Source organism: Bos indicus, chromosome 21 (assembly GCF_029378745.1).
Source record: "Bos indicus isolate NIAB-ARS_2022 breed Sahiwal x Tharparkar chromosome 21, NIAB-ARS_B.indTharparkar_mat_pri_1.0, whole genome shotgun sequence".
In the NCBI taxonomy this organism is placed as follows: Eukaryota; Metazoa; Chordata; class Mammalia; order Artiodactyla; family Bovidae; genus Bos; species Bos indicus.
This window is the reverse complement of record NC_091780.1, coordinates 55,074,241-55,098,131: the sequence shown is the minus strand read 5'-3', so window position 1 is coordinate 55,098,131 and position 23,891 is coordinate 55,074,241. Positions and strand designations below refer to the sequence as shown.

Sequence of the window (23,891 nt, the reverse complement as noted above, 5' to 3'; positions counted from 1 at the left end):
GTGAATGCTGGCATGACACAGAGGTTGGAATTATCTGATAAGATTCTGAAGCAGGTATATAAAAACACTTTAGACCTGCCTTCTTGGCATAGTGAGCAGCATGTCAGTCTCATAAAAAACACTTCAGGACTAAAAGCAATCATTCTTGAACAGAAATTTCTAATGTCTCAGCAAGAAGTAGAAGATATAAAGAAAGCTCAAATGGAAATTTTAGAACTGAAAAATGAGATAATAAAAAAAAAAACTCATTGGGTAGTCTCAGTAGCAGAATAGAGATGCGAGAGGAAAAGAGGCAGTATCAGGAATGGAGGAATAGGAAGGAGACGGCAGTTCTCTGGGTGAATATAATAGACTATTTTCCTCTTGAGTTCTTTTAAATGTTTAATGGTTTATTTTATTTTTTTTTCCCCAGAGAGGATTCTTTAGCAAGTTTATTGAAACAGGTATGACAAGTATAACAAAATTTACATTTGCCTGTGCTAGACCAGTATATTTCTGTACAAACAACAAGATAGTGTTAGCTAATGACAGTTAACACTTTGAAAGCATAACATACAAAACAACATATCTTCATCACACCCCCCCTCTCCCCTGTTTAATGGTTTAAAGCAAATATATTGTATGATGGATTTTTAAAAACTACATGCTGCTGCTGCTAAGTCGCTTCAGTCATGTCTGACTCTGTGCGACCCCATAGACAGCAGCCCACCAGGCTCCCCTGTCCCTGGGATTCTCCAGGCAAGAACACTGGAGTGGGTTGCCATTTCCTTCTCCAATGCATGAAACTGAAAAGTGAAAGGGAGTCGCTCAGTCGTGCCTGACTCTTAGCAACCCCATGAACTGCAGCCCACCAGGCTCCTCCGTCCATGGGATTTTCCAGGCAAGAGTACTGGAGTGGGGTGCCATTGCCTTCTCCGAAAAACTACCTAGATATCTTCAAATATGTAATAGATAAAATGCTTTTTAAAAAAGGCAGAAAAAGAGAAATAGAAGATGGGGAACAAAGAAAAACAACTGCATTAATTATGTTAATAATTTAAATGCACCATTTAATAGATTGTCAGAATGAATTTAAAAACACAACCCCACTATGCGTCATATAAAAGAAACACTTCAAATACGACATTGCCAAGTTAAAAGTGAAAGGATAGATAAATACCGTGCTGGAGTGGCTATATTAATACTGATCAGAGATTTCAGTATGAAGAAAATATCAAGGGTAAAGCAAGACATTACAAAATAATAGAAGTGTCATTTCACGAGGAAGGCTTAATCCTAAATGTGTATGCACTGAACAAAAACTCAAAATACAAGAATCAAAATCTGAAAGAACTAAAAGGAAAGTTGTTGTTCAGTTGCTCAGTTGTGTCCAACTTTGCGACCCCATGGACTGCAGCACACCAGGCTTCCCTGTCCTTCAGGAAAGGAAAGTACTGAACTGGAAAGAGTCATACGCACAATTATAGTTGGAGACGTCAGTGTTCCCTTGGTAATTAACAGAACTAGTAGACAGGAAATCAATGCAGGTGTAGGAGAACTGAACAACATTACCAACCAACTGTATCTAGCTGACATTTTAGAATAGTGTACCTAACAGTAGGGAAAAAATGTTCTTTCCAAGGATAGGTGAATTATTCACCAAGATGAACATTTACTAGATCATAAGACAAATCTTAACAAATTGAAAATAACTGAAGTTATACAAAGGGTATTTGTTGGCCATAACTAAATTAAACTATAAATCAATAAAAGAAAAATATTCTAAGTGCTGGAAAAATAAATAACACACCTGTATATAATCCATGGGTCAGAGAGGAAGTCTCAAGGGAAAATATTCTGAACTGAACAAAGAAGAAAATATGTCAAAATTTGCAGTGTGAGCCCAGAAGTTCATAAACAACATTATAGATTGATTTTACGTAGCTCATTTCTCTTCCTGATTTTCACAGCCCTGTTTGCATAAAGTCAGTCATAGTACAATCTTAACAGTGAGTGAACTACTAAGTAATAAAAGGAAAAACTATCGATTCTTGTAACCATTTGAATGAATTTCAAAGGTGGTATGCTGACTGAAAAAAGCCAGCCCAAAAGGTTACATATTATGTGATTCCATTTATATGATGTTCTGGAAAAGACAGAACTAAAAAGAAAGAAAATGGATCAGGGATTTCCAGTGGTTATAGTGGTGAACCACAAAGAGGTAGGACTAGAAGTTTTTTTCCCAGTCTGATGGAGCTTGTTTTATATCTATGTATATGCTAAGATTCGTAGAACCATACCCAAAAGGACGATTTTACTATAAACTTAAAATGTTTTATAAGTACCTAGAGTGCATACTATTATAATATTCTGATCTGGAAGACCTGGGCTTGGGTTATGCTTCTCTAGTTTTTTTCACAGCTCTGACCCGCAGCTATTTCTTTGAAGTTTACCAGACTATAAGTATGAATTACTTACCATTCCCTAGCCATATGCAGTTTCTTTGTCTTCATTTCTTTGCCAATATTTTTGCTTCATTTTCTCCTGTTTTTATCCACCCCTCAAATTTCATCTCATGTGTCACTTCCTCCCTGTAACCTTTCCTTATTACCTCTTCCTACTTTCCACTCAATTAGATGTAATACTTTCTTCTTATAAACAACATAAAGCAATTCTAATGCTGACTTAACAGCAAAATAATCACATAAGGAGCTTTTGAAAAATGCAAGGACTGTCACCCCAGTCCTGCTGAATGGAAATCTTCAGGGATAGAGTCTGTGGATCTGTTTGCTTATTTTTACTTGCTTCCTTAAATTTTGCTATAAGCTCCTTAAGTGATTCTTACTTGCAGCCCACTATTTTATACCCCTCATCATGCTTATAGCCTAGTAGGGTAGACAGATACTTAGCAAATAATCCCTGTAAGAAGCTTATGAGAATATTTATCTGGAAAATGACTTTGTTTAGGCAGATACCAGAACTAATATTTGAAGGATAAATGAATAAGTATTCAAGCCAAAGATTCAGGATAAGTACATTTTAAAGTAAAACCATGTATATAGAGGTAGAAAGTAAGAGAATATTTTAAAATACTAAAAGGCCAAAATGACTGGCATATAGAAGGTGAGGGAAGAACACAGAGGATGAGAACAGATAGGTAAGGAATAGTATAGGTCCTACTTGGTTTTTATGCTAAGAATGATGAAGTTATTTTTTAAAAAGAAAATGTTTATTTGGCTTTATTGGGTCTTGGTTGTGGCATGAGGGATCTAGTTCCCTGACCAGGGATCAAACCCAGGCCCCCTGCCTTGGGAGCTCGGAGTCTTAGCCCCTGGGCCACTAGGGAAGTCCCGATGAAGTGATTTTTAAGTAGGACTGGAGTAATATGATTACATTTGCCTTTTTAAATTACTTAGATGGACTAGAGGAGATATGTTAACTACAGACTGATTTCATATTAAATGGATTAAGTATTTTTACTATAACAAACTAGTCCTTTCAGGCAATCCTAGACTTGCATGCTAGCTATGTATACAAATAGGGAACTTTGAGCCCCCTCCTTGTAGTTCTCCACTTGAGAACACATGTGGAATGATTAATTATGCAAAAGTAGAACATTCATTAACAAGCTCAGTGCTCATAGTATTTGTTCTCCTTTTATATATGGAATAAGTGGTATTCTGTAGTTATATCATATGTATTCACAAAAGTTGACTCTTAAATATTTAGGAATTTTACAAATTGAATGTTAAAGAGTCATTATTAAAAATTATATAAACTAAAAATAAATTTACTAGAAACAAACTCTAAACTCATCACTTGCTAAATATTTTACTATATTTTATTCTTATCTGTGCCCTTGAAGTTTTTAATGTCTGTCATATCTGTATAGTAGAAATTCTGTATAATTGGTAGCTTGAAATCAGCCACAATAGATGTATTTACAATACGGAAGTTGACAGACACCACAAACAGGGCTTTTTAACCCCAGAGAACTAGTTGTTAAATTTTTTCCAGCATGACACTGCATAGGTTAATTGGTAAGTTAAGTAGACCTTTTCCGGCAGAACTATTAAAATCAGCCTTAACCACGATATATAAAATCTATTGGGAGTTGGGGAGGCAGTAATATGTATACCAGGTTCTAAATAATCATTTGCAATGAAATTTTAGAATGTAACTCAGTTGTTAAATTGGGTAACTACCTTATATTGACTATGTTTTTTTCTATTTCAATTTTCATTTCACTCAATTAAGTAGTATACTGAGTTCTATAAATTAAAATAGAGTAAATGCAAGCATTACACTTTTTAGTAAGAGTTTGTAACCTGGAGTATATAGAACCTAAGAACTTGTTCTCCTGTATTCTTAGCACCAGTAAGATTCGTGTATTAGTGCAGAAAAGTTAATCATGCTAGAGCCCCCACCTCCCACCCCCAAAACAAAGATCTAATCATTGCTTAGCTGGATTTAGGAAAATATGTTGAAAGACTGGGCATGGTTTTTCAGGTTTGATAGAATGCAACAAAATTGAAGATATCTACTAGATACATAAACTCACATCTTCATATTCATTTTAGTTCAGTTGCTCAGTCGAGTAAGAATTATTAAGTGTAGGGAATACTAACTTCTTTCCAAATAGTTATCTAGAATGATTTTGATAAAATTCCTGATTTAGTGGCATCCCTTCACTTCAATAAAAGGTTACTTTTATTGAGTTGAATTTCTTGGTCTTTGACTGGTTTTGGTCTTCTGTAGTGCTGTTGCATCTCTGCCAAAGCACAAGTCTGGTTTCTGGTCAGACGTAGCTATGGCTGTAGGTTCTCGATCTGCGGATGAATGCCAGAGGAAGTACATGGAAGATCCCCGAGGAAAAAGATTTCAGAAACATGACACCAAGAAAAAGCCAGCCAACCCCAAAGGCAAAAACGGTAATCTTCATAGCAAATAGTTTTTTCCTAGTTCTCAGTATTGATTTCTGATTACTCATTAGATGTAATTTATATTTATCCATGTGTCTTCTAATAGGTGGATTTTGTTTTTATAATTTTAAAGCTAGAAACAAAGGTCTTCTGTTTAATTTTTTAAGTCTGACCTAGCTACTTCCTTATATTAATAGTAACCTTAGCGGCCTTGTGCCTTGAGTTTGTTCTAGGAAATCTGCAGTTGGATCCAAAGATTTCAATAACTGGGTTATTTTTCTAAGTTAAATTTGAGGCCACTTTGTTAGGGTCCCTTAGTAATTCATAAGAAAACTCATAAGAATAAGTTTAGTTGTGTAGTCCCCAGGAGTACACATTCCTGGCCAGGTTTATGCCAGAGAAGTCTTAAACGAAGCTTTAGGGAACATTCAGTATCCCTGTCCTAATTCAATAAGGTTTATATTTTAGCAAGACAATAGGGTAGACAACCAGTAAGGGAAATATGAGAGGTAACTTCCCTCACAGGTAAAGAACCTTTCCAACCTCACCCTGCCTAATCCAAATGTAATTTCTTCCTGAGTATTTTTGTAATCTAATCATATTGCCCGAATCCCAGTATAGAGTCATTTATTACATAGGAGGCTTGGAAATATTAACAACAGATGCTGAGTTTATTTAATATGAATACACAGTTTAGATTTTGCAAAGGCTGTTAACTTTATAGAGCAGTTACTATAAAAGACCAAATCCTTACCAAAATCTTTTGCTGACTCTTAAGGCAAGATCGATGATGCTGATAAGAAGGAAACTATGAAGATAACTGCCAAAGTGGGAACTCTTAAAAGGAAGCAGCAGATGAGAGATTTTCTTGAACAGCTGCCAAAAGATGACCATGATGATTTTTTCAGTGCAACACCTTTGCAGCATCAAAAAATACTGGTAAGAGTCTTAAATGTAGAAATCATTGTTTTCTTTTTATATTGACTTTTGTGTCTTTCATTTTTATTTAGGGTTAGTGTTCATCCCTGATATTTAGGCCAAGGACTGATAGCCTCCACAGAAATGCCAGAGTAGAGTGTAGGAAGCAGTCTGCCAGTCATGCCGTTCTCCTCAGTGGCCAGGGTCTACCCTTCAGTGGGGTTCAGAAGTAATGCTTAAAGAACCAAATAGAAAGCCCAGAAACAGGCCAAGCATATATATTTAAAATTCATATGCAGTGAGGCAGACTTTAAAAAGGGGCGTGACAGGCATAGATTATTAACTACTGCATAGTAAATTCAGAGGAGGGACTACATGGCAGCATAATATTGACAGATTTGAATGTATACAAGAATTTTTATACCAATAGAATGAAAAAATCATATAACTAAAAACTTCAGTGATTGGGATAAAATATTTGCAATATATAAAAATAATAAGAACTCATTCAGATGTTACTGGAATAATAAAAAGTATCAAGCTCACAGGGGAAAAAAGTAGGCAAGAAAAAAATTCAGAAGGCTCACACTTGGGGTAATTTTTCTGTCTACCCATTTCACAATGTTGTTAAATTATCCAGTTTTAAAAGGCTGCTTAGTGAGAACTTGGTGACAACATGATCTGGGGCCCCTTTTTACCTAGACAGGCTATAAAGGGAAGTATTTTAAGGGAGCCATCTGAGGCTCTTACTGTGTTCTCTGCACAAAAACACTGATCCTTTAGGCACTGTGCCCTTTACATTATTCCTCCCGTGTTTTGTCCTAAGTGCAACAGTAGCAGTTATTTTAAAAGCAAAAATAATAAAATAGAAACAGAAGCCTACTTTTTCTAAGGTTTTAATATAAAGGTAAGTAAAACTTTAATTAAAAGATTAAATTATTTATTGGAAATATATACACGCAAAAAGTTTAATACTGCTTGGGTATCTATTAAGTACCAAGCATAATAGTAAATTATACTTTTGCTTTGTTCTGTCTGTGCAGAGTCCGTACACTTGGCCCACAGGCCACATCTGGCATATCGGCTCTTTTCATAAACAGTGTTTTACTGGACCACAGGCATGTTGGCTGTGGCCGTTTTCCTGCTTCAGCAGTGGAATTGAGCAGTGGGACAGAGACTGTATAGACCATAAAAGCCAAAATATTTTCTGACTACAGAAAATATTTGCTGACCTTTGGCCTATGCAATACTAGAAATGTATGTCATTTCCATTTTACACAATAGAAACTAAGTTTTTTAGAGACCAAGGCTCTGTTCTCTACCTACTAATATTTTAGTTATTTTAGTTATCTCAGTTGTGAAATTTAAAAAGGAAAATAACATAATCACTCCCCCCAAAAAACAATTTGTGATAATGAGGAATTCCGTTTTTAGGGGTGCCTGTTGGTAATACATATTTGCTTTTTAGTTACCAAATTTCCAGGACAGTCAAGAAGGGGATGATATTCTGCCAAATATGGACAGAAATCCAACAACTCCATCATCAGTTGTCTTTCCACTGGCAAAAACTCCTCAGTGTCATCATGTCACGCCCGGCATGCTAGACTCTATAAACAGGTAAGTATTTGTGCATATGGTACTGTAATTCTCTGCATGAGCTTTTAACATCCCATAAGTTGAAGACAGCAGATGTCAGTAATTAGAGAAGTCATCATTATTTTTAAAAAAACAAGAAAGCATGGTTCCTAGAGGTCAAAGATGGATGGTTCCTGCAGTATAGGTATTTTCAGTATTGTCAGTACACAGTTCACACTCTACATTAGGATAAATCTCAAATGGGTCAAAGTTTGGCATGTAAAAATTAAAGTATAAAATATATCTTTAGAAGACTGTGGAGAATTATTTCATAATCTTAGAAGTCCCAGAAGCCACTAACAAAATGTATGATAAAGTCAACCCTATAGAAAATAAAGTTTTAGTTGGTACCAACCATCATAAACAGTCAAACGACAAATGAGAATCTGAGAAAAGAATTTATGGAACTTCTAATTTTAGACAAAGAATTTATGGGAACTTACCACAGGAAAAAAGGCTAACTTCCCTGTTATAACACTCCTACAAATTAACAAGAAAAGGAAAGCCATTCTCACACATTACTAGTGAAAAGGTAAATTAGTTCAATCCCTGAAAGTGGTACTTTGTTGATATCTGTCAAAATTATAAATTCATATACTCTCTGACCTAGCAGTCCTACTTCTAGAATTGTGATTGTACAGCTAATTTGTTGCAGTATTGCTTATAATGACAAAAGGCTGGAAACAACTCAAATGCCCACCGATAAGGGACCAATCAAATTTTGCTACATTATGTAGCCATAGAAATTAATGAGAAATGCTTTATGTACTTATGGTAAAATATTCAAGATATATTAAATGAAAAAAAGGGGGACTTCCCTGGCAGTCCAGTGGTTAAGACTCCACAACTCCCAGTGCAGGAGGCATGAGTTTGATCCCTTGTGGGAGATCTAAGATCTGCATGCTGCAAGCACAGCCAAAAAATAAATAAATAAATGAAAACCATTAGATGTAGTTAATGTGTTATCATTTGTGTAAATAGGGGCTCTGTGTGTGTGTATCCTTGTATGTATATGTGTGTATACACACACATAATTGCTTTTATTTGATGAAATATCTCTGAAGGGATACATAAGCAACTGAAAACATTGGTGATCTTTCAGGAGACGAACTAAGATAACTTGGGACAAAAAAGAAGACTTTTTGAATTCCACACTATGTGAATATAAACATTATTTTGAAATATAAATAAATAAAAATAAGAAACGATATGGGTGGCCAACAATCACATAACATGTGGGGGAAATGGAAAATGGTAAGGCAGCCTGAAAATAGACTATTCATTTGGCAGTTCAGCAGGCCAGCACTGATCTTGATAAGAGCAATTTTCATGGGGTGTGTGAGAGCGATGCCATACGATCAAAACTGGGAGGAAAAAAAACCATCTGTATTCTCATGAAGCTTAGTGAAAATCTGAATTTGCATTTACTCAGCAAAATCATAATTTTCCCTAGCAATCCAGAAATTATTTTTTGTTTATTTTTAAATAAGTATTTACTACAAGTGAAAGTATATTAAGCATATAATTTTTTTAATACTTCAGAATTTATTTTATTGAAGTATAGTTGATTTACAGTGTTGTCATTTTCTTCTGTACAAAGTGGCTCAATTATATATATATATATATTTTTTTTTTTTTAAATATTCTTTTCTATTATGGCTTATCGCTGGATATTGAATATGGTTCCCTGTGCTATACACTAGGACCTTGTTATTTATCCAGTCTCTACATAATAGTTTCCATCTGCTAACTCCAAACTCCTACTCCATTTCCCTCCCAGTCCCCTCTCCTGCTTGGCAACCACAAGTCTGTTCTCTGTCTGTGAGTCTTTGTTTTATAGATAGGCTCATTTGTGTCATAGATTCCACACGTAAGTGATCTCATGTGGTGTTTGTCTTTCTCTGTCTGACTTCACTTAGTATGAGAATCTCTAGGTCCATCCTAGAGTTGCTGCAAATGGGACTATTTCATGCTTCTTTTTATAGCTGAGTAGTATTTCACTGCATATATGTACCATATCTTTTTTATCCATTCATCTGTCAACTGACATTTAGGTTGCTTCCATGTTTTGGCTATTGTGAATAGTGCTGCTATGAACATAGGGGGTGTATGTATCTTTTTGAATTGTAGTTTTGTCTGGATATATGCCCAGGAGTGGAATTCCTGGATCATATGGCAACTCTTTTCAGTTTCCTGAGGAACCCCTATGTGTTCTCCATAATGACTGTACCAATTTACATTCCTACCAACAGTGCAGGAGGATTCCCTTTTCTGCACATTCTCTCCACCACTTATTTGTAGATTTTTACATGCTGGTCATTCTGACCAGTGTGAGGTATTACTCATTGTAGTTTTGATTTGCATTTCTCTAATAACTAGTGAGGTTGAGCATTTTTTCATGTGCCTATTTTCCATTTGTATGTCTTCTTTGGAAAAATGTCTCTTTAGGTCATCTGTCCATTTTTTTGACTGGGTTGTTTTGTTTTTTCCTTGTTGAGTTGTATGAGCTCGTTGTATATTTTGGAAATTAATCCTTGTTGGTCACACCATCTGCAGATATTTTCTCCCAGTCTGTAGGCTGTCTTTTCGTTTTGTTGATGGTTTCCTTTGCTGTACCAAAACTTGTAAGTTTGATTAGGTCCTATTTGTTTAACTTTGTTTTTATTTCTATTGCCTTGGGAGACTGATCTAAGAAAATATTGGTATGATTTATGTCAGAGAATGTTTTGCCCATGTTCTCTTCTAGGAGTTTCATGGTGTCATGTCTTTCAAGTCCTTAAGCCATATTTTTATGCATGGTGTGAGAGTGTGTTCTAACTTGATTTACATATGGCTGTCCAACTTTAACATCACTTATTGAAGAGAATATCTTTTTTCCATTGTATATTCTTGCCTCCTTTGTCAAAGATTAATTGACCATAGGTGTGTGAGTTAATTTCTGTGGTGAATATGATTTTGGACAGATTTTGGTAAGAACTTTGGCCAAATCATTAGCTTTAAAATATTCATTCCTTTGGCCCTTGAATTTTATTTCTAAGGAAATATGAGGTAGGGCAAGTATGAGTGTATACTTGTATGAACAAAGATGTTCATCACAAAACAATACTGAAATTTTGAAACTGACCTAACAGTCCAATAATAAGGAAAGTTAAGAAATTAGGATTTGTCCATATAATAGAATAATATGTAATAATTTAAAATCATGTCTTCAATACAGATAGCCAACAAACACATGAAAAGATGCTCAACATCACTAGTTATTAGAGAATGCAAGAGTACAATGAGATATCACATCATACCAGTCAGAAAGTCCATCATTAACAATCTAGAGACAGTAAGTGCTGGAAAGGGATGTGGAGAAAAGGGAACCCTCTTGCACTGTTGGTGGGAATGTAAATTGATACAGCCACTGTGGAGAATAGTATGGAGATTTCTTAAAAAAACTAAAAATTGAGGGACTTCCCTGGCATTCCAGTAGTTAAGACTCTGAGCTCCCAATGCAGAGGGCACAGGTTCGATTTCTGGTCAGGGAACTAAGATCCCACATGGCTGCATGGTGCAGCCAGAAAAAAAAACACCTAAAAACTGAAACTACCATGTGGCTCAGCAGTCCCACTACTGAGCATATACCCAGAGAAAACCATAATCCAAGTAGACACATGCACCCCAGTGTTCACTGCAGCATTATTCACAGTGGCTAGGACATGGAGACAACTTAAATGTGCATCAACAGAGTGGATAAAGATGTGATATATATATACAATGGAATATTACCATAAGAGGGAGTGAAATTGAGTCATTTATAGAGACAAGGACGGACCTAGGGACTGTCATACAGAGTGAAGTAAGTCAGAGAAAAGCAAACATTGTATGTTAATGCATAAATATGGGATCTGAAAAAATTGGTAGAGACCAGCAGTTCCCAACAGTTTTGGCACCAGGGGCCAGTTTTGTGAAAGACAGTTTTCCATGGACCCAGTAGGGTGGGGGGAGGGTGGAATGGTTCAGGCAGTAATGTGAGCAATGGCGAACTGCAGTGAAGCTTCATTTACTCACCCGTCCCTCACCTCCTTCTGTGCAGCTTGGTTCCTAACAGGTCATGGACCATTACAAGTCCCAGGCCCTCTGCTTGGGGAACTCCTGATACAGATGAGTCTCATTTACAAAGTGAAACAGAGACACAGATATAAAGAACAAACATGGATACCAAGGGGGGCGGGTGGTGGGATGAACTGGGAGACTAGGATTGACATATATACACTATTGATACTATGTTTAAAATAGATAGCTAATCAGAAATTAGACTACAGTACAGAGAACTTTACTCAATGCTCTGTGGTGACCTAAATGGGAAGGAAATCCAAAACAGAGGGGCTGTGTGTGTGTGTGTGTGTCTGTGTGTGTGTATAGCCGATTCACTTTGCTGTACAGTAAAAACTAACACAACATTGTAAAGCAACTATACTCCAATAAAAGTTTAAAAGAATTAAATAACGCTTTAAACAAATTTTAATGATACAGAATAATGTTCAGTGAATAATTTTTAAGAGCTAAGAAATAAAACTACATTACCCACAGTATGATCCCAGTTTTGTAACATGTATTCATAGGAGATAGGAAATTCCTTCACCCAAAACACCAGCCATTATCTGTAGATTGTAGGATTACACTGATGTGGATTATGATACTGTTTTTTTTTTTTTTTTTTTAACATATATCACTTTCACAATTATAGAAAATGGCTTTTTTTCCTTACAGAGCACAAGATGGACTCATACCCAGAATATATTTCATAAAAATGTATTTTTAAAAACGAGTTTCCTAGACCTCTTTACTCTGTAGACTTCACCGACTTTAGTAGTTGGCTTCCTTTTCATAACAATTTGAAGCAAAGCGACAGTATTTTTTTTATCACTCCCTAAGCATCTGTAGCGGACAGTAGTTTGACGAGGTTCTGATCCTGAACAACTGGCTAGGCTCCTTGACGCGCTGCAGCAGTGCTTGTGGTTCACACTGATGTCTTAATAGACATCACAGCTTTACAGATTTCTTATAGTCATACCTTTAAGGCTGCCAAAAATCATAAAGGAGTGGGCAGTCAATCATAAAGGCACTTGAAGCCTAAAGAGAAAATTTGTCCTAAGTAATTTTTGGGAAACTGAGCACAACATTCTATTTGGCTTCAGTTTTCATCTGTAAATTATGAGTCAGGTGTATTTGCTAAGGATGAGAGGGAAAAAGAGGTAAGGTTAAAAAAATATTTTTTTTAAGTCTTAGTTGGTATAAAAAACATGTAATGATGTAGAAATAAAAGGCCAAACTGAATCTCAACACAGGTTGGAAGGCATAAATTAATGGAGAGTTTTCATCACCATGCATGTCCTTAAAGTGATAACTTTTAAGATTCAACCTGGATAGGGAAGGAAGACATGAACAAGAGAAAGGAGTGAAAGGTGTAACAAAAGGGAATCAATGGACAAGATGTCCTGGGGAGTTTCAGAAAAGGCAGGTGGCAAGACGGAGACTGGGAAGAGCAGATGGGACAACGGACAGTGAGTGAACCACCATTTTTCAGAACAGTCTTATAGGGTTGAAGCGTTTGGTCCATCTCCATCGGTACATGATTGTCTTTTTAAAAATGGAACATAAAATATACTTTTAACGTACGGAAACATTTTAAATTAATTTTGTCGATTGCTGTTCAATCTGTGGATTAAAGTATGGTGATTACTGTTGATTTGGAATTATTTTATATTTAAACAGGAATGATTGTGATAAATATGTTTTTCGTATGCAAAAAACCCATAAAAGTAAAGGTGGCACTACCTGGGGCAATATCAAGAAAAAAGCAGTAAGTATTTTTCTTTGTCGGGGCTTCCCAGTACCTGAGTGGTAAAGAATCTGCCTGCAGTGCAGGACACACAGGAGACATACGTTAGATCCCTGGGTCAGGAAGATCCCCTGGAGGAGGGCATGGCAACCCACTCCGGTATTCTTGCCATGGACAGAGGAGCCTGGCGGGCTATGGTCCACTGGGGTTGCAAAGAGCTGGACTTGACTGAAATGGCTGAGCATGCGTGCATCTGTTGAACGACTATTAATACCTCGCAAATTGTTGGACTTATAAGTTCTGTAACAACCCCTGCCTTCACGTTGCTTATAGCCTAATACAAGTAAATTATAATATGAGGCTATGAGTGAGGTAAGCACGTAAGTGCTATAGGGTTATAGATGGCAGTTCATAGACTGGAGCGTTTGACTAAGGTGAGAATTTTCATTTGAGGAGTCAGGCAGGGTGGGAGAAATATAGATTAGAGAAGGACATTTCAGGCAAGACATAGAAGCGTAATATCTATTCAGTGATTGCGGAATAATCCATACTGATTGAGTTATGATTGTCATGGAACAAGAAATTTCATTAGATACTCTAGATTTCAAAATTTTTTCAGATTCAGCTACTTGATTTGATATGTATATGTGTGTATTGTATGTATTTCAATATTTAAAATCTAATTACAGAAAAATGTTAACTCAATATTGCCTTTGAGTGATCTAAATTTTAATTTCTCATTTAATTTGAATAATTTATATCCAGATAAAACTAAGTATTCAGGAAAAGCTAATTCACCTCAGATTTCCTCAAAGTAAATAGCCAGTCTTAGAGAATGATAGTGTAAGAGGAGACTACCTTATTCCCTGAGGGCGTATTCCTTCGAACCAGGTTATGGCTCTTCCCCCTCACCCATGTTGAGGTATTTATATAGCACACCTGCTAGAGTACAGTTCCTCTCAGAGTCTCTAAACTGAAACATTGGGATTACCTAGCCAGATCTAATCTTTATAGGCTTTATTTGTCCACAGGAAATGGTAGATACCTCTGGGAACCTTGGTTTAAAATCAGCCTGGAGACTGAATTCAAAAGAAACTTCTACTCTGTAATCGAAAATGTGGGCAGACTCCGTTTCAGTGTTTCTGAGTCCCTTTTTCCAATTCCACATTCCTTACAAGAATGAAATTTTGGCTTCATTTATAGCCACTAGGTCAGGATAGAGCAAAGGGTTTAGTATTAAAAGTTCTGATCTCAAAGTTTGACTCCATACCAGCTTTATGACAAGGCAAGCTACTTGAGCTTTCCAGTCTCATTAATATATGATGTGAAGTGGGGATCATGATGATATCATATCATTTAGGATCTCCACTGCCTTGTTGATTTTCTGTGTTGAAGATCTGTCCATTGATATAAGTGGGGTGTTAAAGTCTCCTACTATCATTGTATTCCCGTCAGTTCTCTCTTTATGTCTGTTGTTCACTCGCTAAGTTGTGTCCAATTCTGCGATCCCAGGGACTGTAGCACGCCAGGCCTCCCTGTCCTTTACTGTGCCCCAGGGTTTGCTCTAACTCATGTCCATTGAGTCGGTGATGCCATCCAACCATCTCATGTTCTGTTGCCCCCTTTTGCTGCTGTCCTCAATCTTTACCAGCATCAGGGCCTTTTCCAATGAGTCAGTTCTTTGCATCAAGTGACAAAATATTGGAGCTTCAGCTTCAGCATCAGTCCTCCCAATGAATAATCAGTGTTGATTTCCTTTAGGATTGATTGGTTTCATCTTGCTGTCCAAGGGACTCTCAAGAGTCTCTCCAGCACCACAGTTCAAAAGCATCAATTCTTTGGCATTTAGCCTTCTTTATTGTCCAACTCTCACATCCATACCTGACTACTGGAAAAACCATAGCTTTGACTATATGGATCTTTGTCAGCAAAGGGATGTCTCTGCTGTATTAGTATTTATGTATCTGGATGCTCCTCTATTGGGTGCATATGTGTTGATGACTGTAATATCCTCTTGTATTGTAATGATCCTTTTGTCATTACAATACAATAGCTCTAGTAGCTTGCCTTCTTTATCGTTCTTTATAGCCTTTGTTTTAAAGTCTACTTTGTCTGATATGAGTATTGCTCCCCTGCCCCTTTCTTCTCATTTCCATTTCATGAAATGTCCTGTGTGCCCTAAAGTGGGTCCTCTTGTAGGAAGCATGCTGTAGGTTCTTCTTTTTTCATCCAATCTGCCAATTATTTATTTTAATTGGAGGATAACTACTTTACAATATTGTGATGGTTTCGGCCATACATCGACATCAATCAGCCACGGGTGCACATGTTTTTTGACTGGAATGTTTAATGCATTTACATTTAAGGTAATTATTGATAGATGTATTGATTGCCATTTTAAACCTTGTTTACCTGTTGATTTTGTATTTTCTTATTTGTCCATTTTTGTTTTCCCTTTTGTGGTTTGATGGTTTTCTTTCATATTATGTTTGTGTTCTCTTTTTGGTTTTTATGAATCTGTTGTATGTTTCTGATTTGTGGTTACCTTGTTTTTCAAGTGTATTAACTCCTTCCTGTATCCACTTGCTTCAGACTGGTAATAATATAGGCTCAAACATATTCTGGGGGAAAAATGTACATTTTCTTACTCTCCTCCCCTACATTTTATGATTTTGATGTCCTCTTTTACATCTTTCAGTTTTTGCTTGTCTGTGAAATTCTTAATCTCTCCTTCTATTCTGAATTATATCCTTGCTGGGTAGAATATCTTAGTTTTCAGATTTTCCTATCAGGACTCTGATTATATCTTGCCACTTCTGTCTGTCCTGTGCTGTCATATTTTCTTTTCTATCCTATTCCATTTTTTAAAGATAGCCATGGCCAATAGTTTAAAAGGTATGGTGTACATAAGCATGCACTCTATACTCGAAACTTGTCATATATGTCAAATTACTATTTTAGCCAAGAATTTAAAGTACAGAGAACTCAAATTTTGCTAGTGTTATGGAACAGAATAAGTATTCAGTTGATTTTGGCAACTTTCAGGTGCTATCCTTTAACCATTACAGCATTAGTTTATAATATTTCCTTTGGGATAAAGCATGCTGAACTTTGTCTATGTTTGAAGCAGGCTTCACAGGAGGTTAATTAGCAGAAAACTGTGGTATTGGGAAAATTTTTACTTAGCTAATATGAACTCTCTTGTAGATGGAAACTGATTTTTCAACTCCACCATCAAGAAGAAAAACACCATTTAACAAAGGTAATATACTTTTCTTTTGTAGCTCTGTTCTACTATAGGGTAGTCTATTTATTAACACAGTATTAAAATTAATTGTTCTCAAGTGGGCAGACGTATCAATTTTTTCCTATAGTTATTTTCAATTTCCTTGAAATTGCTTTTAGAAACATATTAATCTTTTTTATTAAACTTCTCGTTACAGAATTAGCAGAAAACTCTGGTATTGGAAAACTTTTCACAAAGGCTATGGAGTCTTTAGATGAAGAAGAGAACGATTATTATTTTTCGAATTCTGATTCTGAATAGTATAAATAAGAGAACATGTCCAGGATGTTTATCAAGAAGCAGGCAGTGTATTTGTGTCTTCATCTGAAGTGTATATATTTTCTTTATAGAAACTGCACACTGTTTTTCAAAGGTTTCACGTTTTATGTCTCATAAGCATCTTAGTCTGTTGAGGAAAATCGTGTTCCATACAGGTTTTCTTTTTTTTTTTTTTTTTTTAAATCATTTAAGAAAATGTTAGTATTGTTAAAGGGAGAGATGGGGGAGAACAGAATATAGATTGTAGCTTCTGAGTTCATGAAAACTTAGGTTAGCATTTGTCACCACTTGGTATACAAGTCAGATCTAATGTTTTAATTACATGTTGTTTAAACCATTTGACAAGCTTTCTCCTGATTGTTTTTCTTAAAGCTTGTGATTGGCACATCCGTGAAACCTATGTAAATTTCATTTATTGCTTTTAAGTATTTTTATTAAGTAGAATGAGAAAACATTTTGTTGTATTTTTAAGCAGACATAGCAAAAATTTGGTCTCAGTATTTAAAAGACTGAGTTAGACAACGTTCAGGTTACAGATCTACTACTGTAAGAAGTCAAGTTACTATGTCATGTCATAATAAACACTGTTTTCCTTTTGGACAGCTTCTTTGGAAATAAACATCTTTTAGCATATTCTGCCATTATGTTTTAAATTGGACATGAAAAATTTTTTCCCTCTGTTTATATAGTACATTACTCACCCTTTCTCTCCAGTTAGGTTGTTCAAATAAAGTAAGTTTGTTTTTATAATATTTGTGTTTTGGCTGGTTTTTCTAACTGCTGGATCATAGGAAAAAATGACCTTTTTGGTTAATGGTTCAGCTCTTTCCTTGAAAAATATCAGAACTTATAGAAAAAATACATTTGTTTCCTGAGAATTTAGTCAGTAATGATCAGCTACTAAAGAACTATAGAATTCATAGAAACACAAGATTTAAAAAGAATAGTGCAGGTAAAGTGAGATCATTCTCCTTTAAACTACCATGATAGTTTCTGCCACAAATATTTTTGCTAGGTGAACGATGAAAAAAATTAAAGGGTTAATACTGTAGAACTTTAAGTTGCAAATATTTGGTGTAATAATGTGCTGTTTGATGTTCACGGATAGTGGTTTAGGAATTTGAAGGTAGTTCAGTTCTATAACAGGAAACAAAAAGGGTATTTTGAAATAGCATACACTTGACATCAACTACAAGGTACCCCCCTCCCCATATTCTCTGTGACCTATCAAGTCTCTGTTCATCCCACCTGCCAGGTACCAGGTTATTCCCATTTCTTTCCATTGGGTCATTAGATAAACTAGTAAGGTTTAAGGTAACATCCAAAGGAGACTTAAAATTGGAAGAGAAAGACTTTGAGGGCTCAAAGGCAGACAAGGTAGATTGATAAACCATAGGGTTGATAAGTGCAACCTGTGGGAATACAGAAAGAGGCTGTTGCAGTTTAAAAATGGATAGACATCTCTGCACAGCAAGCGTAAGTAAATGAAATCCTCTGAGTTATATCCCTCAAACCATGCCAATTTATGAAACACTTTGTCTTCAGCGTGCACACACAGAATCTGAGGACACTGGTGTCTGCATGAGAGAGGCTGTAGGGAAGCCATCAGTCCACGGCAATGTGAGGTTGCTGAGGGAGCTGCATGCTTCTGGTGTAGCTGGGGCACAGTTCCACCAGACGGCCCTACCCAACACACCCGCTGATACCATGTAGTGTGAGAAGCAGCAACACAGTACACTGGAACCAGAAAGAGAAGCCCCTTTCCTCCTACCTGACAAAGCTAAGAATCATGCTCACTAGGGAGAAATGCTCAGAAAGTCCACTCCACCATAGCACAGTGAGATACTAAAGGATGAATTGGAACCTGAGAGATATAATGAAAATTGCACATCGGCCAATAATTTATATCACTTCCTTTACTCTCTGTAACGGAAACATTTGACAAAATTACTGAACAGCAGAAAGAAGAGATCAACTGCTTTAGAAGAATTCAGAATTTACAATGTCCCAAAGGAGCTAAGTTCACAATCAGAGTAGCTTTTTTAGTGAAAGAAAACTATCTAGTTCTTCGGTTCCTGTTCTAGATTTCCCAGTCTATACTTGAGTAAGTCACTTGTTTCTGTGTGTCACTTTCATCGTCTGATAGGAAAGAGAAAATCAACCTGAGTTAGATCAGCTTTGAAGTCCATGCCAAGTCTTAAGTGAAACCCTCTGCTGTCAGGTTGATTCAACTCCCCAACAATGTGTAATAGATAAAAATAAGGCAAACAGAGAATAAAGGACCTTAAGTGGAGAAAACATATATTCATAATTAAAGACTGCTTTAGCACTACACTGACTAGAACGAAGGGACTCATGTTGCAGGTAATAATATGGAACCATCTTAAAATATTAGTAGCATCACAGATGCAATGTAATGGGTCACAACGAACTGAAATTTTCCAACTCCAGTATATCACTTCTTTGATATTTCAACAACAACAAAAGAAGTAGTATAGACGAATTCATATTACTAGAATTTGACAGTTATTAGGATTCAGTTGATCACAATAAACTGTGGAAAATTCTGAAAGAGATGGGAATACCAGACCACTTGACCTGCCTCTTGAGAAACCTATATGCAGGTCAGGAAGCAACAGTTAGAACTAGACATGGAACAACAGATTGGTTCCAAATAGAAAAAGGAGTACGTGAAGGCTGTATATTGTCACCCTGCTTATTTAACTTCCATGCAGAGTACATCATGAGAAACACTGGGCTGGATGAAGCACAAGCTGGAATCAAGATTGCCGGGAGAAATATCAATAACCTCAGACATGCAGATGACACCACCCTTATGGCAGAAAGGGAAGAGGAACTCAAAAGCCTCTTGATGAAAGTGAAAGAGGAGAGTGAAAAAGTTGGCTTACAGCCCAACATTCAGAAAACGAAGATCATGGCATCTGGTCCCATCACTTCATGGGAAATAGAAGGGGAAACAGTGGAAACAGTGTCAGACTTTATTTTTTTGGGCTGTAGATGGTGATATTAAAAAGCAGAGACATTACTTTGTCAACAAAGGTCCATCTAGTCAAGGCTATGGTTTTTCCAGTGGTCATGTATGGTTGTGAGAGTTGAACTGTGAAAAAAGCTGGCACTGAAGAATTGATGCTTTTGCACTGTGGTGTTGGAGAAGACTCTTGAGAGTCCCTTGGACTGCAAGGAGATCCAACCAGTCCATCCTAAAGGAGATCAGTCCTGGGTGTTCATTGGAAGGACTGATGCTGAAGCTGAAACTCCAATTCTTTGGCCACCTCATGCGAAGAGTTGACTAATTGGAAAAGACTCTGATGCTGGGAGGGATTGGGGACAGGAGGAGAAGGGGACGACAGAGGATGAGATGGCTGGATGCAATCACTGATTCGATGGACATGGGTTTGGGTGAACTCCAGGATCTGGTGATGGACAGGGAGGCCTGGCATGCTGCGATTCATGGGGTCGCAAAGAGTTGGACACGAATGAGCGACTGAACTGAACTGAGGGTTCAGTTAAATTTTTGACTTTTCCTAGTTCCTGGGGCATTATCTCACAATACACCTACCACCCATACCTATTCAATATTGTATATGTATAGGAAAAAATGTTTATGACCATTCAGTTGGCAGCAGATACATCAACCTATAATGCTAACAAATGATAATGACAGCACTATAATCTTCGGAAAATTTCTAAAATACATCTTTCACTCTAGCTTTTATTTCTTAACAGCACCTTAAATAAACTTTTTATTCAATAAGCAAGTTTCATTATGTAATTAACCAAAATAATTATTAAACACATGTTTTCTTCAATAATTTACATATTGTATATAAATAAAAATGTACACAGTATAAAACAATAGGGCAATATTCTCATATACATGTATTAAACCAATAATCATAAACTGCAGCAATGATTATTGAAGTGCATTTTGTATCGTTCTCTGATAACCCAACCTGAGCAGTCTGATCACGTATCAGATTTAATACTACCTTGGTTAAGATCAGCTGGCAACATTTGCATGTCAAATATATAGTGAATATATCTATAGATCTCCTCAGCCTTTTGATGAGTTACTTGTGCATACATCGAAATTTCTTGAGGTGTGCTGAAAAATAAACAAAAATAGACTTGAACTTCTGACTTATAAAATTCAATATTCTTGTTTAAAGAAAGCCTTTAAAGAAATAATTTTTTTCCCCCAGATTTCTACATTCAGTTAATGTATTTAGCATTGGTTTAAATAAAAGCACATTTACTTCCTATATTTGAAATCATTTAAAATAATAATTTCAGGATCTTATTTGGGCCTGTAGTTTAACCTATTTAATACCTTCATTTGATTTTCAAGCAATATAGTCATTAAAACCTAGTAAAACTTTCAACTTGAACATTTTTTTAGTTACAGAATTAAACAGCCCAGAAATGTTAGAATGCGAGGTCAAAATGTAAGTGCTGTCCACCTCCCCACAGGGCTCTAAGCTACAAATACAATGCTTACCTTTTTACCCCCCGCCCCCCCAATTAATGTCCTCAGCTTAATGCGGTGACAAGCAAAGTCTGTACTGAATGACTCTAACTGGCACTACACCTCTTTACTTTTAAAAAATATGAAAATTCCAATGAAATGCCTCTTAGAACAATTTTAAAGTAACCATTTAAAAATATAACAGACATACCTGTTTGTCATCTTTTTCACAGATGAGAACTGGTGACACATATTCAGTGCAGTTATATAACTTATATTGGGAATACTTAGATAAAACTGAAGAGTTTCACATATATTACTGTTCACCACTGTTGGAACATGAATACCAACATTCTTTCTTTGTTCCACTAAAGACAATTCCTTTAGCAAATCTGCAGTTTCTTCTTGGCAGGAACTGAAAAGAATTCGGATCCCAGCACCAATTAAGGTAGCCAGCAGGCTGTCATAGCTCTTTGTTCTCCTAAACATCCTGGATGTGTCTCCTAAATATTTTATATTTAAGAAAATGCAAACCTTAGTAATTTACATTAAGTAGAATTGTTAATACTATACATTATTAAAATCCCAAGATCTGTATCATTAAGCAAACTAGTGCCACGTTATGCTGATGAGAAATCCTACTGCTAAAGGTTTAAAGCGATTCTCAAATATCTGAGAGAAAAGAGGGAAAACTGTCTTTATGAGTGTCAAATTAGAATCAACAGAAGGTGAGTAGACAGGGGAGAAAGTATATTCCTAGATAACTCGTTCCTGATGGCCAAGACCATATTATTTCTCTCAAATCCGTAATGTTAGCATTGCTGAAGCGTTCACTTAGTAATACTTCTAACAGATATAAAATTCTTATGTATTTATTTCAAGGATAACTTAATACATTCCACACCCATTATAATGTCTCTAACTCTTGCCTGTTAATTTAACTCTTCCCTACTCTCCTCATTCATTTCCTTTCCATGTCTACCTACGTCCTTCTTTTGGCATTCTTCCTTATGCCAAAAAAAAAAAAAAAAAAAGTTTTCCCATAGCTTTTGTCACATTACTTTCCTTTTTATTACAAATCTATTTCCTTTATAAAGGGTATGTTAGTATAAAGTAAATTATAGAAATTTAGCACTAGAAAGACCCAAAAGATCACATAATCTAAAGCCCTCATTTGTCAAATTAAAAAAGAAATTGGACTGGGGTTACTGAAAGAGTGACTTATTCACGATCACAGGGTTCAATAATGACAGTGGTGATGAAAAGGTACATCGCTCAATTCCTGAACCAACATTTTACATAAACATTATTTCCTTTTATATATGTAATGACTGTGTAATCCTTGAATTCTTCCATACTGGCTTTCAGCTGCATGATTTCACTGAATTCTTGTAACACCATGGGATGACTAGGAAAGTATACTAGAGGAGTTAACTGTCAAATGGAATGTCGCATAGCTATAGAAGACACCAGAACTCAGTGCATCTTCTGATTCCATATCCTGTGATCTTTTCACTAGTCTCAGGGATGCCCTTATACAGTTAAACATTACCCATAAAACTCCCTCCCTAACGGAAGCTCCAAGCCTGCATTTTCTAAAATATTGTAGGCACCCATTTTAGTGACCCACTGAGAATTCAACATTAAACACCTCTTTAGTCTCTCAAATCTGCTGCTTCTCCTATATTCATAATTTCAAAGAACAGCACCACTACCTGACTGCCCAGTAATCAAGAAACTGGTCAGCTCAAGAGTAATTCTTGATTGCTTCCACTTACTCCTGCTAATTCTACCTTCTTAAACTCCTGAATCCTCCTCTCCCACACTGCTGCCTTATTTCTGGTACCCTTCCCAGGGCTCCTCCCAGAAAGACATATGATTGGTTCACTTGCCTTCAATTCACCCTCTTCAATTCTCGTAAGCTGCATTTAAACACAGTGACTAATGAAAAATATTATGACATCATGTAAATACTCATGAGTCAGGTGTTCATATTTTAAGAGCCTCCCACATCCTGACAGTAGAATAATGAACTAAATAATAGTCAAGTTCCTTTACAGCCTTATAAAAATACAAACCTGTTTTTTCTCTGTCCTTTTCCACAATCACACATATTCTTTCAAACATGCTCTGTAGGTACTGGATCTGATCGATGAGCTTGTTCTTATTGATGCTATTTAACATCTCAGACTGAGACCTCCTTTCCACCACCATGCGGTTACTCACAATATAATCACAACCATTGAGAGGACAGACCTCTACCTGTAAGCCATGGATTGCTCTTAGGGAAGAAACTACTTCTGAACCAGAAACGATTTCACGGCTGTCTACAAGAATACAAGTTCTGTGGCCTTCCTGGGGCAGTCTTAGAGAAGCATGTGTGTCAGCCAAACGTGGTCGTGAGTTGGAACAGCATGGCACGCAAGTGCCAGAATCCTGCAGAGCGCTAGCACCCTGAAAAGTAGAACACATCAATCACCGTCAGTTACACAGATGTTGGCGCCATAAACTTCTAACACCTAGGCTGATTTTTCTGATACTTTTTCTTCTTCCTTC

General features: G+C 36.4%; 2 protein-coding genes across 10 annotated transcripts in view; one reads left to right on the top strand and one right to left on the bottom strand.

Moving 5' to 3' along the window:
• MIS18BP1 (MIS18 binding protein 1) overlaps positions 1–17,599 on the top strand; it is a 41,743-nt gene extending 24,144 nt beyond the window's left edge. Inside the window, exons 9-14 of one of the 3 annotated variants that reach the window (XM_019983392.2) lie at positions 4,738–4,910; positions 5,680–5,840; positions 7,288–7,436; positions 13,218–13,305; positions 16,492–16,546; positions 16,728–17,599. In XM_019983392.2, the coding sequence (XP_019838951.2) occupies positions 4,738–4,910; positions 5,680–5,840; positions 7,288–7,436; positions 13,218–13,305; positions 16,492–16,546; positions 16,728–16,831 (730 nt within the window). In that variant the 3' untranslated portion in view covers positions 16,832–17,599. Of the gene's footprint in view, positions 1–4,737; positions 4,911–5,679; positions 5,841–7,287; positions 7,437–13,217; positions 13,306–16,491 lie in introns of all 3 variants that reach the window. The other 2 variants (XM_070775506.1, XM_070775505.1) reach the window with 2 other exon arrangements.
• Positions 1–23,891, bottom strand: part of FANCM (FA complementation group M) — a 103,859-nt gene that overhangs the window by 24,154 nt on the left and 55,814 nt on the right. For 3 of the 7 annotated variants that reach the window (XM_070775501.1, XM_070775500.1, XM_070775504.1), the window contains 4 exons: positions 23,414–23,789; positions 21,547–21,838; positions 20,860–20,975; positions 17,007–17,986 (listed from right to left, as the gene is read on the bottom strand). In XM_070775501.1, coding sequence (XP_070631602.1) covers positions 17,823–17,986; positions 20,860–20,975; positions 21,547–21,838; positions 23,414–23,789 — 948 coding nt within the window. In that variant the 3' untranslated portion in view covers positions 17,007–17,822. The other 4 variants (XM_070775503.1, XM_070775502.1, XR_011562682.1 and 1 more) reach the window with 4 other exon arrangements.